The 15,000-nt window shown below is 48.0% G+C and overlaps 1 protein-coding gene across 5 annotated transcripts in view; it reads right to left on the bottom strand.

The window, feature by feature from the left end:
• LOC118376447 (cell adhesion molecule DSCAML1) overlaps positions 1 to 15,000 on the bottom strand; it is a 201,554-nt gene that overhangs the window by 28,853 nt on the left and 157,701 nt on the right. For all 5 annotated transcript variants that reach the window (XM_052525506.1, XM_052525515.1, XM_052525512.1 and 2 more), the window contains exons 13-20: positions 7,089 to 7,294; positions 6,670 to 6,766; positions 6,057 to 6,185; positions 5,444 to 5,611; positions 5,262 to 5,332; positions 4,830 to 5,070; positions 2,488 to 2,634; positions 1,680 to 1,835 (exon numbers count right to left, since the gene is read on the bottom strand). In XM_052525506.1, the coding sequence (XP_052381466.1) occupies positions 1,680 to 1,835; positions 2,488 to 2,634; positions 4,830 to 5,070; positions 5,262 to 5,332; positions 5,444 to 5,611; positions 6,057 to 6,185; positions 6,670 to 6,766; positions 7,089 to 7,294 (1,215 nt within the window). The remainder of the gene's footprint in view (positions 1 to 1,679; positions 1,836 to 2,487; positions 2,635 to 4,829; positions 5,071 to 5,261; positions 5,333 to 5,443; positions 5,612 to 6,056; positions 6,186 to 6,669; positions 6,767 to 7,088; positions 7,295 to 15,000) is intronic.

Genomic DNA, 15,000 nt, shown 5'->3' with positions numbered 1-15,000 from the left:
TCACATCCCACAAACTAACCCCCAGCCCAGCTCCCTGCCATCCATCCATCCCCCTCACATCTCACACACTAACCCTGGCTCCCACACCTTGTCTAGCATTAGGCCACACCCTCAACACATGTGCCTCTGTGTTTACAGTCTATTTGGAAAGTATTCAGACCCCTTGACCTTTTCCACATTTTGTTACAATACAGCCTTATTCTAAAATTGTTTTTTTCCTCATCAATCTACACACAGTACTCCAAAATCACAGTTTTTATTTTTTATTTTTGAAAATGTATATTTATATATATAAAAATAAAACTGAAATATTATATTTACATAAGTATTCCGACCCTTTGCTCAGTGTTAAAGCACCTTCGGCAGCGATTGCATTATCGTGTCTTCTTGGGTATGATGCTACAAACTTGGAACACCTGTATTTGGGGCGTTTCTCCAATTATTCTCTGCAGATCCTCTCAAGCTCTGTCAGGTTGGATGGGGAGCGTCGCTGCACAGCTTTTTTTCAGGACTCTCCAGAGATGTTTGATCGGGTTCATGTCCGGTCCACTCAAGGACATTCAGAGACTTGTCCCGAAGCCACTCCTGCGTTGTCTTGGCTGTGTGCTTTGGGTCGTTGTCCCGTTGTAAGGTGAACCTTCACCCCAGTCTGAGGTCCTGAGCCCTCTGGAGCAGGTTTTCATCAAAGATCTCTCTGTACTTTGCTCCGTTCATCTTTCCCTCGAACCTGACAAGTCTCCCAGTCCCTGCCGCTGAAAAACATCCCCACAGCATGATGCTGCCACCACCATGCTTCACCGTAGGGATGGTGCCAGGTTTCCTCCAGAAGTAACACTTGGCATTCAGGCCAAAGAGTTCAATCTTAGTTTCATCAGACCAGAGACCGTTGTTTCTCATGGTCTGAGTCCTTTAGGTGCCTTTTTGGCACACTCCAAGCGGGCTGTCATTTGCATTTTACTGAGGAGTTGCTTCCGTCTGGCCACTCTACCATAAAGTCCTGAATGGTGGATGGTCCTGAATGGTGGAGTGCTGGAGAGCTAATTGTCTTTCTGGATGATTCTCCCATCTCCACAGAGGACTTCTGGATATTTGTCAGAGTGGTTCTTGTTCACCTCCCTGAACAAGGCCGTTCTCCCCTGATTGCTCGGTTTGAACGGGCGGCCAGCTCTAGTAAGAGTCTTGGTGGTTTCAAACTTCTTCCATTTCAGAATGATGGAGGCCACTGTGTTTTTGGGTACATTCAATGCTGAAGACATGTTTTGGTACCCTTCCCCAGATCTGTGCCTCTACACAATCCTGTCTCTGGGATTCTATGGATAATTCCTTCGACCTCGTGGCTTGGTTTTTGCTCTGACATGCACGGTCAACTGTGGGACCTTATATAGACAGGTGTGTGCCTTTCCAAATCCTGTCCAATCAATTGAATTTACCACAGGTGGACTCCAATCAAGTTGTCGAAACATCTTGAGGATGATCAATGGAAACAGGATGAACCTGCGCTCAATTTCGAGTCTCATAGCAAAGGGTCTGAATACTTTTGTAAATAAGGTATTTCAATGATCTTTAATTTCATATGCAAACATTTCTAAAAACCTGTGAAAAGTCAAGAGGTCTGAATACTTTCCGAATGCACTGTATGTTGGTGTGTGTGTGTGTGTGTGGGGGGGGGGTGTACTCACGGTCCTCGCGGGTCTGGATGTACAGGACATTGCTCCTGACCCCGTCCCCAGCCTGGGTGTAGGCCAGCACCTGCACACTGTAGTTAGTGAACTTCTCCAGCCCTCTCAGCTCCACCTGCTCCCGGGTTGTCGTGATGTTCTGCATCTCTCCCCACTCTGACAGAGACAGAGGCAGCGAGATGGAGGGATGGAGGGAGAGAGAGATGGAGGGGAAGAGGGCAATAGAATGAAAAGTGTATAGGGTTGGGCAAAAGGCCAAGGGAAAGGAAAGAGGACGAGCAGGAAGGAGTTGGACAATTGGGAAAGGACATGATCAAGTCCTCATGACTAGCTTTCCAAACAGAACCACAAGCACACCAACACACACACAAAGATACAGACGGGTAACTGAGCACGGCGCATGGCCCTCATACAGTATCGCCGCATGTGGAGATGCTTTGAGTTGGTTCAGGTTCGTGGTATGATTAGCTATTTTAGGGTTTCGTTGGCATTTTCTTTGAAAATATGTAGTAGGGATGGCAGGCTTGTGTTTTTTTTTTTTTTTTTAGGGATTCACTAAATAGAAAATGTTTTATTTAACCAGAAAATCCTTTTTTTGTTTTACAAGGAAGACCAGTCAGTAAGGTCTGGCACATAAACCAGCCTAGGTATCCGTAGCGGTCAGAGGTCAGGGCTGAGGGTTGAAAGGGTAAAGGTCAAACCCTGAGGTCGACTCGTGGACTCATGGTGGAGGGGCCAGAGGTCAGATGTGAAAGGCGTACGCAGGCGCACGCACAGGCCTTGTGCGTCGGACCCCCACAGCACCCACCTCCGTCGGGGAAGAGGGACCAGAAGACCACCCGATAGCCCTTCAGCACGCCGTGCAGCGTCAGACGCGGGGGCTCCGCCCACGTGATTACCGCCTCGTCTGATGTCACCGAGATGGCCCGCACGTTCTGGGGCGGCTGACTGGGCACTGGAAAAGGGAGGGAGGGGAAGAGATTATTATCAGAACCCATCAAAATACGACATGTCAAACACGATAGGTAGGGACAATTTCCCGGACGTAGATTTAGCCAAGTCCTGGGCTTAACAGCAAGCTTAATGAAGAATCCCAAATGACAGCGCTTTTTAAAATAGGACGAGGCTTAGTCTGTGTCTAGGAAATCCCCCGGGAAGTTTACGATCCTTAAAACACAGAGTAGTAAAAACCAAGACATGTAAAAACACAACTCAAACCCTTGACGAGCCTAAATATCTAACCTGACATCAGACGTGAGGGATGACTCTAAATAAATAAATGTCCTCTCTGATGTGTTGGCGTAAAACGGCTCCTCTGTCTCACTTCTCCCAGGTGCCCCTTCTATCTATCAGCTGCCCTTGGCTCACTGACCAACGGGCTTTCACTGGGCGAACAACGCCACCATTGAGGATGAACAGATCTGGACTTGTGAGAGAAAGAGGGGAACAGGACGAGTGGATGAAGGCCGACTGAACGGAAAGAGAGAGAGAGAGAGAGAGAGAGAGAGAGAGAGAGAGAGAGAGAGAGAGAGAGAGAGAGAGAGAGAGAGAGAGAGAGAGAGAGAGAGAGAGAGAGAGAGAGAGAGAGAGAGAGAGAGAGAGAGAGAGAGAGAGAGAGAGAGAGAGAGAGAGAGAGAGAAATGAAAGAGGGAGAGTTGGCCTGCAACGATAGGGAAGCCACAGCTGGTGTGGGGAGAGAGGGAGTGGCGGAGGAGGAAATGGGGTTAGGAAGGGAGAGAGGGAGGGAGAGGAGACATGAGAGCTTTGTGTTATCAGGTCTGAGGGTCCATCTCCGCTCACAACCCCCAGTGGACTGAACTCCAACAGCCAGCGAGACGTTAACGATCCAGGGCCTGACACAATCATAACCTACTCCTTACCACTCACCTTGAATACAATACACACAAAGGGGAGGGAGGGGAGAGGGTAAGGGGGGGAAGAATAGAGTAGAAACAGACAAGAGGGGAGGAGAGAATGGAGTGAAAGAGTGGGTGGGAGAGAGAGAGCGAGAGAGAGAGAGAGAGAGAGAGAGAGAGAGAGAGAGAGAGAGAGAGAGAGAGAGAGAGAGAGAGGGGGGGAGGAGGAGAGCATGAAGGGAGTTGAAAGAGGGAGCGAGGGAAGGGAGAAATATGAAAAGAGGGAGCAGGGAGACAATGCGATCAGCTGTGGATAATTACGGCAGGAAGCAAAAAGAAAGAGAGAGACAAGCTAATTTGAATTATTTTTAGTATGCTTGTTGTTATCACTATTATCATAATGGCCATCAATATCACTGTCACCACGGAGACAGCCACTGGGAAGAGCAATGCTCTGGACCAATGGGGCTTCAGCCAAGTGTGTGTGTGTGTGTGTGTGTTTTCATATTTCACAGCAAGAGAGAAACATTAAGAAATAGAGGAGGAATACACAGGAGAGAGTTGGAGAGACGCCCATCTAGAGATCAACCAGACACAGAGAGAGAGAGGGATGGGGGAGAGAGAGAGATGGGGGAGTAAGAGAGATGTGAGGGAGTGAGAGCGCCAGAGAGAGAGATGGGGAAAGTGAGACAGAGAGAGAGAGAGCGCAACAGAGAGATAGAGAGTGAGAGAGAGAGATGGGGAAGTGAGACAGAGAGAGAGCGTGACAGAGAGAGAGAGAGAGAGATGGGGGAGTGAGACAGAGAGAGAGTGCGGCAGAGAGAGAGAGAGATGGGGGAGTGAGAGAGTGAGACAGAGAGCGAGAGAGAGATGGGGGAGTGAGACAGAGAAAGAGAGAGAGAGAGAGAGATGGGGAGTGAGACAGAGAGAGAGAGAGAGAGAGAGAGAGAGAGAGAGAGAGAGAGAGAGAGAGAGAGATGGGGAGTGAGAGAGAGAGAGAGAGAGAGAGAGAGAGAGAGAGAGAGAGAGAGAGAGAGAGAGAGAGAGAGAGATAGATAGAGATCGATGGGGGAGAGAGAGAGAGAGCGTAGATAGATAGATCGATGGGGACAAGGTGAGGAGGGTGACAACGGCAGAGGGGATCAGGTGACTATCTATCTATCTAACAGTGTCTAAGATCTATCTACTATTTCTATCTATCTATCAACACGCCTACATCAGGGCTCCTGCTAAGAAAATAAATCGGGACATCGACAAAGGATTGCGCGTGCGTGTGTGTTGCACGTCCCCCTACCATCTTCCAGTGTGGTAGCGTTGATCTCAGAGCTGGAAGGGCCGGTGCCGGCCCTGTTGAAGGCCTGGACCACCACTCCATACTGGGCAAACTTCTTCAGGTTGTCCAGGGTGTACACCTCGCTGTCCCCCGTGGCCTTCATCTCCACGATGCTGTACTGGCCGTTACTGCCCGGCCCGTTCTCACGGTAACCGATCTGGTAGCCCCGGATCACCCCGTTCTGAAGCTCCTTCCTGGGGGCCTAGAGGAGGGAGAAGAGAGAAGGAAAGAGGGTAACATCGACATTTGATTGTGTTGCATTGTAGAGGCGGGATGTAACGCGGCACGATCAGATGTGTGATCTTTATGTGATTCCAGGTGTTCAATTTCAGAGTGTCTCATTTCACATTGCTTTGATGTCTCTGATCATCTTGAATCGACAGGTGGTTTTACCTTCCAGGTGACGCGGATGCTCTGCGAGGTCATAGGCAGGAGGAAAACCTCCACAGGAGGACCATCCGGCTCTGGAGGGAGGAAAAGAGAGATAGGCACTCTTCTTCGGGTCATCCAAGGTCATCTCATCGATATCTGTGTGTGTGTGTGTGTGTCTGTGTGTGTGGTTGTGCTGGACTCACGTGCTTCCTCTGTGCTGATGGTGAGCTCCTTGCTGGCTTGACTGTGTCCGATCTTGTTGTAGGAGAACATGCGGATGCTGTAGATTTGGGCAGGGTGTAGATCCACGATGTTGGCCTGGTTATTGGTGGGGGAGATCTTACGGGTGGCATGCTTCAACTCCCAAGGATCTGCGTGTGTTGTTGAGTGTGAGAGAGCGAGAGAGAGAGAGTGTGTGTGTGTGTGTGTGGGGTGTGTGTGTGTGTGTGTGTGTGTGTGTGTGTGTGTGTGTGTGTGTGTGTGTGTGTGTGTGTGTGTGTGAGACAGAGAGAGAGAGAGACAGATCATGCGTGTGTATGCATGTTTGTGTGTGTGTGTGTGTGTGTGTGTGTGTGTGTGTGTGAGACAGAGAGAGAGAGAGAGATCAGATCATGTTGTGTATGCATGTTTGTGTGTGTGTGTGTGTGTGTGTGTGTGTGTGTGTGTGTGTGTGTGTGTGTGTGTGTGTGTGTGTGTGTGTGTGTGTGTGTGTGTGTGTGCACCAAAGAGAGAAGATGCATTAGTCGGTTATGCTTATGTTCTCAGTACCGACTAACAGTCAATCCCCAGTTTAACCCCCGCTGACCCCTGGCATACCGGTCTTGTTCTTGTACTCAATGTCGTAGCTGGTGATGATGCTGTTGCCGTCAAATCTCTGGGTCCAGCGCAGGTTCATACTCCGATCCTTCACCTCCCTCACCTCCAACTCTGGAGGGTCTGGGGGCTCTGAGAGAGAAAGAGGGAGAGGAAGAGGGAGCGAAAGAGGGAGAGGAGGAAAGGAAATGGTAAAGGCATAAGGGAGAAATATACACTCTTAGGAGAGCCCTTTTTAGTTCCAGGTAGAATAATTCCATGTAGAACCCTATGTAGAAAGGGTTCTACAAGGAACCAAAAAGGGTTCTACCTGAAAACCAATAGGGTTCTTCGAAGGGCTCTCCTATTGGGACAGCCAAACCACCCTTTTAGGTTGTAGATCGCAAATCAAATTCTAAGCGTGTAGAGGGAATGGAACATAAACATAGTGTGAAAGAAAGTGGTCCTGTATTGATTTTCTCTCTCTCCAGGTTCATGTCACACAAAGCAGTTAGTCACACAGGGCTTTATTCACTCGGCACCAAACGGAAGGAAACAGGCTGGTTGTACAGGGACTTCATATTCCATCGCAAAACACTTTGCTACAGGTGATTGTGTGGTGGTCTGACCCACTGACCTTGCACAGTGAGCTGGATGAGGCCCCGGCCCTCTCCATATGAGTTGATGGCATGGCAGGAGAAGAAGACCGAGTCACCTCGCTCTGCTGGTTTCAGCTACACACACACACACAAAGAGAGAGAGAGAGAGAGTCAGAGAGCGATAGATAGACACTTTGTAAATCCACCTCCATACACCACTCATCTGATCTCATTTCCTCCATTTGCTATATCTGATGTCCTATCCCTCTATATTGTGTGTATGTTTGTATCTGTGTGTGTGTGTGTGTGTCTACAGTATGAATGTGCATGTGTCTGTGTGTTTATGTGTGTGTCTGTCTGTCTGTTTATGTGTGTGTGTGTTTGTGTGTGCGTGTGTGTGCGTGTTCGTGTGTGTGTGTGTGTGTGTATATGTCTACAGTATATGTGTGTGACTCACCTTCAGCGTAGACAATACTTCGTCACTCTTCTCGTTGGGGCTGGTGGTGATGGCGTAGCGAGGGTTACGGTCGGGGTCGATGACCGTGTCACCGCGCTCCCAACGGATGATGATAGGCCATTCCCCCCTCGCTGTGCAGTTCAGCTCCTTAATCTGGCCCTTAATGGCCATGGTGGTGTTGGGGTGCGACGTGATCATTGCCGGGACTGGAGAGAGAACGAGGGAGGGAAGAATGAAGGCGGGATGAAGGGATGGATGGCGGAAAGTAGGGGAAATAATGGGACAGAGTGAGTTAGATCATCTTAGCCTCGGTCTCAATCCTCCTCATTAGGACATGCGACTGAGAATGAGATTTGACTTGAAACTAGTAAGCCAGCCAACCTCTTTTGCCAATTAGCTTCAGCTGACCAGTGTGCCACCGTTGGTTTGACGTTGGATAGCCTATCTGTGGGGCTAGTTAGGGACCGTCAATATATTCCACAACGCAAATGGGACAATATTTTCATGTTGCACACCTTTTAGTTTCCCCACGAATTAAATGCTTTCAATGTTTGAATATGAATTTCTACAATTTATCATTGGTTTGAAGTTTTTCAGTCATTGAAATGTGGAGCTTTTGAACTTTGAAAACATTGGCCCATGTACGTTGTGTAATTTACTGATGGCCCCTAACTAGACCCATGGGGATTTCCAAAGTCTCACAAAATTGACCATGGTCATTGTTGGGAATTATGATCGGGTCACATGCATCTGCGCTCCACATTGACGATTACTTGGGTGCTGCCAGCTGTGGGCATGATGAAAATAAACCCAACCCATGGAAAACTGTCACGCACCCTTCATTCCGTGACATTGTTTTGATTTTTTTTTTTTCAAAATATCTTGCAAATCTCAGTTTTGGACGAGACTAACTTCATGACCAAAATGTTCCTATTTACACTTTTTTTCCCCCGGACTGATATCGATGCCACATAGGATGTTTTCAACCAGAGAAGTTGGTTTTTCAAATTTTCCTGCAGTCCAATGACCTAGTGGCCTCATGGGTGGAATGTTACTAATATTTTTCATCATTTTATCATTAATAGCATTAGAATTATTATTATATATTTTTTAAATCTGTTGTTTCTATGTTTTGCTATATTTCAGTCTTCTGTGATGTATATAACGTGTAATATTGGGATGCAATATCCGACATGGTACAGGTATATTCTTTTTTATAAGCCCATAACCATGTGTGTGAGGTGTGCACTTTTCTTTCAAAGTAGATTTGTTTAAGACTACCAAGAATCACTTTGTGTGGCCCTGATTTAGCCCACCGCGGTAAAAGTTTTAGTCCATTAGGCAATGGAGGAACAATGATCTCTTAGCGCTAAAGATGACGTTTATGCTTTTGGGAAACGATAAAGTATCTCTGTACGATAAAGCAGCTTCCAAGATGGCGTAGCAGTGAAGACGTGTTTGTTTTGTCCTCTCGTGTACTTTTGTATTTTTTCATATTTTTTTGTATATATATTTCAAATTTATTTTCAATCTCTTCTCGATTTTTTATTCGATTATACCTTCCGGTAACCTGCCTCACCCAATGTGATGCGGAATCGCTATTATTTTCAATTTTAGAACACATTCAAGAATCTCCAGAAGCTAACCAGCTAATTAGCTACAAGCTATTTAGTCATTGTTAGCCACTGCTAGTGGCTTTTACCTTCTGCACAGATACCAGCCCTGTTTTTAGCCTGGATAGTACTCGCCTGTCTACCAATATCGCTTGTCTACTGATATCGGACTGTCTCTCCACAACAACGCCGGATTCCTGCCGTAATCCCTGGACCACTACTTCACAGCTAGATTTCACTCACCGTGGCACCTAGTACCGAAGCTATTCCCTGAGGCCCACCTCCCGGCCTACTCAGCTGTTCACCCGAACCCCACTCATACACGGCTAGAGCCCAAAACTCCACCGGATCCTTGCTGTAAACTCTGGACCTTGGCACCGGATCACCGCTGCTACCGATTGGATATTGTGGCTAATGCCACTGCCACGAAGCTAGCACCAGTTAGCCGTGAGCCAGGCACATCTCCCGGCTAGCAAACTAAATTCCACAATACCTCTTTCACCATCTTGCTTGAATTCTCTGTCGACACGGCACCTTGCCGCACCACCACGACTGGTCTGCCAACGAATACTCCATCCGCTGTGCCTTCATCCGGCCTCCGTCAGAGCAGACGCTACTAACTTTAAACGCTGTGTCGCTAGCGTAGTGGGGCTCCCCTGTTCCATCTACTGCTGCCCCCTGGACACTATGATCACTTGGCTACATAGCTGATGCCTGCTGGACTGTCCGTTAATCACAGTACTCCATTCTGTTTTTTAAAATTTTCTTATCTGTTGGCCCCATCCGCGAACTCAGGCTCTGTGTGTAGTTAATCCGACCCACTCTGCCTAGTCATCGCCATTTTACCGGCTGTTGTTGTGTTCGCTGATTTGCTGTTGTTGTCTCACCTGTTGTTTTAGCTAGCTCTCCCAATCAACACCTGCAATTACTTTATGCCTCGCTGTATGTCTCTCTCAAATGTCAATATGCGTTGTATACTGTTGTTCAGGTTAGTTATCATTGTTTTAGTTTACAATGGACCCCCTAGTTCCACTCTTCATACCTCTTATACCTCCTTTGTCCCACCTCCCACACATGCGGTGACCTCACCCATTACAACCAGCATGTCCAGAGATACAACCTCTCTTATCATCACACAGTGCCTGGGCTTACCTCTGCTGTACCCGCACCCCACCATACCCCTGTCTGCGCATTATGCCCCAAATATATTCTACCACGCCCAGATACCTTCTCCTTTTATTCTTTGTCCCCAACGTGACCAGTTTTGATAGCCTTTAGCCGCACCCTCATTCTACTCCTCCTCTGTTCCGCGGGTGATGTGGAGGTAAACCCAGGCCCTGCATGTTCGCAGGCACCCTCATTTGTTGACTATTGTGATCGAAAAAGCCTTGGTTTCATGCATGCCAACATCAGAAGCCTCCTCCCTAAGTTCATTTTACTCGCTGCTTTAGCACACTCTGCCAACCCTGATGTCCTTGCTGTGTCTGAATACTGGCTCAGGAAGGGCACCAAAAATTCTGAGATTTCCATACCCAACTATAACATTTTCTGTCAAGATAGAACTGCCAAAGGGGGAGGAGTTGCAATCTACTGCAGATATAGCCTGCAAAGTAATGTCATACTTTCCCTGGACACCATTTGTGAATTGATCGCCCCCCATCTAGCTTCAGAGTTTGTTCTGTTAGGTGACCTAAACTGGGATATGCTTAACACCCCGACAGTCCTACAATCTAAGCTAGATGGCCTCAATCTTACACAAATCATCAAGGAACCCACCAGGTACAACCCTAAATCTGTAAGCAAGGGCACCCTCATAGACGTTATCCTGACCAACTGGCCCTCCAAATACACCTCTGCTGTCTTCAATCAGGATGTCAGCGATCACTGCCTCATTGCCTGTATCCGCTATGGGTCCGCAGTCAAACAACCAACCCTAATCACTGTCAAACGCTCCCTAAAACACTAGCAGGCCTCTCTAATCGACCTGGCCTAGAAGGAATCCTGGAAGGATATTGACCTCATCCCATCAGTTGAGGATACCTGGTCATTCTTTAAAAGTAACTTCTTCACCATCTTAGATAAGCATGCTCCGTTCAAAAAATGCAGAACTAAGAACAGATATAGCCCATGGTTCACTCCAGACCTGACTACCCTCGACATTCTGTGGCGGACTGCAATAGCATCAAATAGTCTCCGCGATATGCAACTGTTCAGGGAAGTCAGGAACCAATACACGCAGTCAGTCAGGAAAGCAAAGGCCAGAAATTTGTATCCTGTAGCTCAAACTCCAAAAAGTTCTGGGACACTGTAAAGTCCATGGAGAACAAGAGCACCTCCTCCCAGCTGCCCACTGCACTGAGGCTAGGTAACACGGTCACGACCGATAAATCCATGATAATCGAAAACTTCAACAAGCATTTCTCAACAGCTGGCCATGCCTTCCGCCTCGGCCAACAGCTCCACCCCCCGGCAGCTACTCGCCCAAGTCTCCCCAGCTTCTCCTTTACCCAAATCCAGATAGCAGATGTTCTGAAAGAGCTGCAAAACCTGGACCCGTACAAATCAGCTGGGCTTGACAATCTGGACCCTCTATTTCTGAAACTATCCGCCGACGTTGTCGCAACCCCTATTGTCGCAACCCCTATTACCAGCCTGTTCAACCTCTCTTTCATATCATCTGAAAAGCTGCCGCGGTCATCCCTCTCTTCAAAGGGGTCATCCCCCTAGACAAAAACTGTTACAGACCTATATCCATCCTGCCCTGCCTATCTAAGGTCTTCGAAAGCCAAGTCAACAAACAGATCACTGACCATCTCGAATCCCACCGTACCTTCTCCGCTGTGCAATCTGGTTTCCGAGCCGGTCACGGGTGCACCTCAGCCACGCTCAAGGTACTAAACAATTTCATAACCGCCATCGATAAAAGACAGTACTGTGCAGCCGTCTTCATCGACCTGACCAAAGGCTTTCGACTCTGTCAATCACTATATTCTTATCGGCAGACTCAGTAGCCTCGGGTTTTCTAATGTCTGCCTTGCCTGGTTCTCCAACTACTTTGCAGACAGAGTTCAGTGTGTCAAATCGGAGGGCATGTTGTCCGGTCCTCTGGCAGTCTCTATGGGGGTGCCACAGGGTTCAATTCCCGGGCCGACTCTTTTCTCTGTATATATCAATGATGTTGCTCTTGCTGCGGGCGATTCCCTGATCCACCTCTTGGCAGACGACACCATTCTGTGTACTTCTGGCGCTTCCTAGGACACTGTGCTATCTAATCTCCAAACGAGCTTCAATGCAATACAACACTCCTTCCGTGGCCTCCAACTGCTTTTCAACCGTTCGCTGTCTGCACCCGCACGCCCGACTAGCATCACCACCCTGGATGGTTCCGACCTAGAATATGTGGACATCTATAAGTACCTAGGTGTCTGGCTAGACTGTAAACTCCCCTTCCAGACTCATATCAAACATCTCCAATCAAATCAAGAGTCGGCTTTCTATTTCGCAACAAAGCCTCCTTCACTCACGCCGCCAAACTTACCCTAGTAAAACTGACTATCCTGGCGATCCTCGACTTCGGCGATGTCATCTACAAAATGGCTTCCAATACTCTACTCAGCAAACTGGATACAGTTTATCACAGTGCCATCCGCTTTGTTACTAAAGCACCTTATACCACCCACCACTGCGACCTGTATGCTCTAGTCGGCTGGCCGTCACTACATGTTCGTCGCCAGACCCACTGGCTCCAGGTCATCTACAAGTCCATGCTAGGTACAGCTCCGCCTTATCTCAGTTCACTGGTCACGATGGCAACACCCACCCGTAGCACACGCTCCAGCAGGTGTATCTCACTGATCATCCCTAAAGCCAACACCTCATTCGGCCGCCTTTCCTTCCAGTTCTCTGCTGCCCGTGACTGGAACGAATAGCAAAAATTGTTGAAGTTGGATACTTTTATCTCCCTCACCAACTTCAAACATCTGCTATCTGAGCAGCTAAATATCGCTGCCGCTGTACATAGTTCATCGGTAAATAGCCCACCCAATTTACCTACCTCATCCCCATACTGCTTTTATTTATTTACTTTTCTTCTCTTTTTCACATCAGTATCTCTACCTGCACATGACCATCTGATCATTTACCACTCCAGTGTTAATCTGCTAAATTGTAATTATTCGCCAACCTCCTCATGCCTTTTGCACACAATGTATATAGACTCTTTAAAAAAAATGTTTTTTTCTTTTTCTACTGTGTTATTGACTTGTTAATTGTTTACTCCATGTGCAACTCTTGTGTTGCTGTCTGTTCACACTGCTATGCTTTATCTTGGCCAGGTCGCAGTTGAAAATGAGAACTTGTTCTCAACTAGCCTACCTGGTAAAATAAAGGTGAAATAAAAAGAAATACAAAATAAAAAGTAGCAGTCCAGTAAAGTAGACCTATGGCCAATGTTAAGAACTGCACACCTTCTTCTCTCGTATTCTGTATGACGGGGACTCTATCTATCCCCCTCTCCACCTCTTCAATCACTCACACACCATCCTCTTCAGCTCCTCCCTTACTCCTCACACACACACACACACACACACACACACACACACACACACACACACACACACACACACACACACACACACACACACACACACACACACACACACACACACACACACACACACACACACACACACACACACACACACACACACACGTGCATGCACACACACATAATCGATCTGAGGGGAGATCCGCTGTTTTGTTTTCATCACTTATTCATCCTTCCCTCTCTCCTTTCCTCCCTCTCTCTGCCGAGTGAAACGGACAGAATTGAGGGAGGCAGAGGAGAGGAACGGTTCAATCAATAACACTAACACCGTCTCAGACCTAGAGAGAGAGAGACAGAGACAGAGAGACAGAGTGAGACACATACACAGCAAGTGAGCGAAGGAGAGGAGAGGGCTAGAGCAACAACGAGTGAGAGCAAGATAAAGTCAGGTAGTGAGTGAGTGGGAAACCTCTCTGCTGCCTGTAAAGTTGCTGTAGGAGGACAGTCTGCTATTTATGGCTAGATACAGGCCAGAGGCCTAACATACACGGCAAGAGCAGTTTATCAACACCATGAGGGCAAAGGTGTGTGAGTGTGTGTGTTTGTAGATGCTAAAGTCACTGAAGGCCAGTGCAGGTTGGACAGATTGATTGCAGATAATGATTAAAGACAAAGTGTTTTTTGAAGACTGATCCCTAAAGTCATAAAATCAATCTCTCTCTCTCTCTCTCTCTCTCTCTCTCTCTCTCTCTCTCTCTCTCTCTCTCTCTCTCTCTCTCTCTCTCTCTCTCTCTCTTTCTCTCTCTCTCTCCTCTCCTCTCCTCTCCTCTCCTCCCCTGTATCATCTGTCTGTCCACTGTCACTCTCACTCTGTGTGTCAGTATAGCCAGCTGAGTGACGAGAGAGAGAGAGAGAGCAGAAGAAGAAGACTGATACACTAGGCTCACAGTGTTCCCCAGCAGAGTGTTCCCCAGCAGAGTGTTCCCCAACACAGTGTTCCCCAGCAGTGTTCCCCAGCACAGTGTTCCCCAGCAGAGTGTTCCCCAGCAGAGTGTTCCCCAGCACAGTGTTCCCCGGCAGAGTGTTCCCCAGCAGAGTGTTCCCCAGCACAGTGTTCCCCAGCAGTGTTCCCCAGCACAGTGTTCCCCAGCACAGTGTTCCCCAGCAGAGTGTTCCCCAGCAGAGTGTTCCCCAGCAGAGTGTTCCCCAACACAGTGTTCCCCGGCAGAGTGTTCCCCAGCAGAGTGTTCCCCAGCAGAGTGTTCCCCAGCATAGTGCTCCCCAGCAGAGTGCTCCCCAGCAGAGTGCTCCCCAGCAGAGTGTTCCCCAGCAGAGTGTTCCCCAGCAGAGTGTTCCCCAGCAGAGTGCTCCCCAACACGGCAGCCATCTTAAGTGGAATACAATACAAAGCCGTGACCTTTATACCATTAAGGTATATTAAACCTTAGGGCTCCCTAGTGGCGCAACGGTCGAAGAGGCATCACTACAGTCCCTGGTTCGAATCCATACGGCGGCGCACAGTTTGGCCGGGGGTAGGGCGTCATTGTAAAATAAGAATGTGTTCTTAACTGACTTGCCTGGTTAAATGAAGCTAAAACAAATAAACCCCTTTGTTGAACCCAGAGGAGTAACAATCCTTAGTTTTATTAACTCATTTTCTTTGATAAGTGACCAAGTACCTTGTTTATGTCCCTCACTGCGTGGTTAGCTTGCTGGACAAACTCGCCCAGCACGTGTGTGGTTGAGAGCGCGG

Source organism: Oncorhynchus keta, chromosome 1 (genome assembly GCF_023373465.1).
Source record: "Oncorhynchus keta strain PuntledgeMale-10-30-2019 chromosome 1, Oket_V2, whole genome shotgun sequence".
Classification (NCBI taxonomy): Eukaryota; Metazoa; Chordata; class Actinopteri; order Salmoniformes; family Salmonidae; genus Oncorhynchus; species Oncorhynchus keta.
Note: the sequence above shows the minus strand (reverse complement) of the source record. Positions and strands in the feature narration are given on the sequence as shown.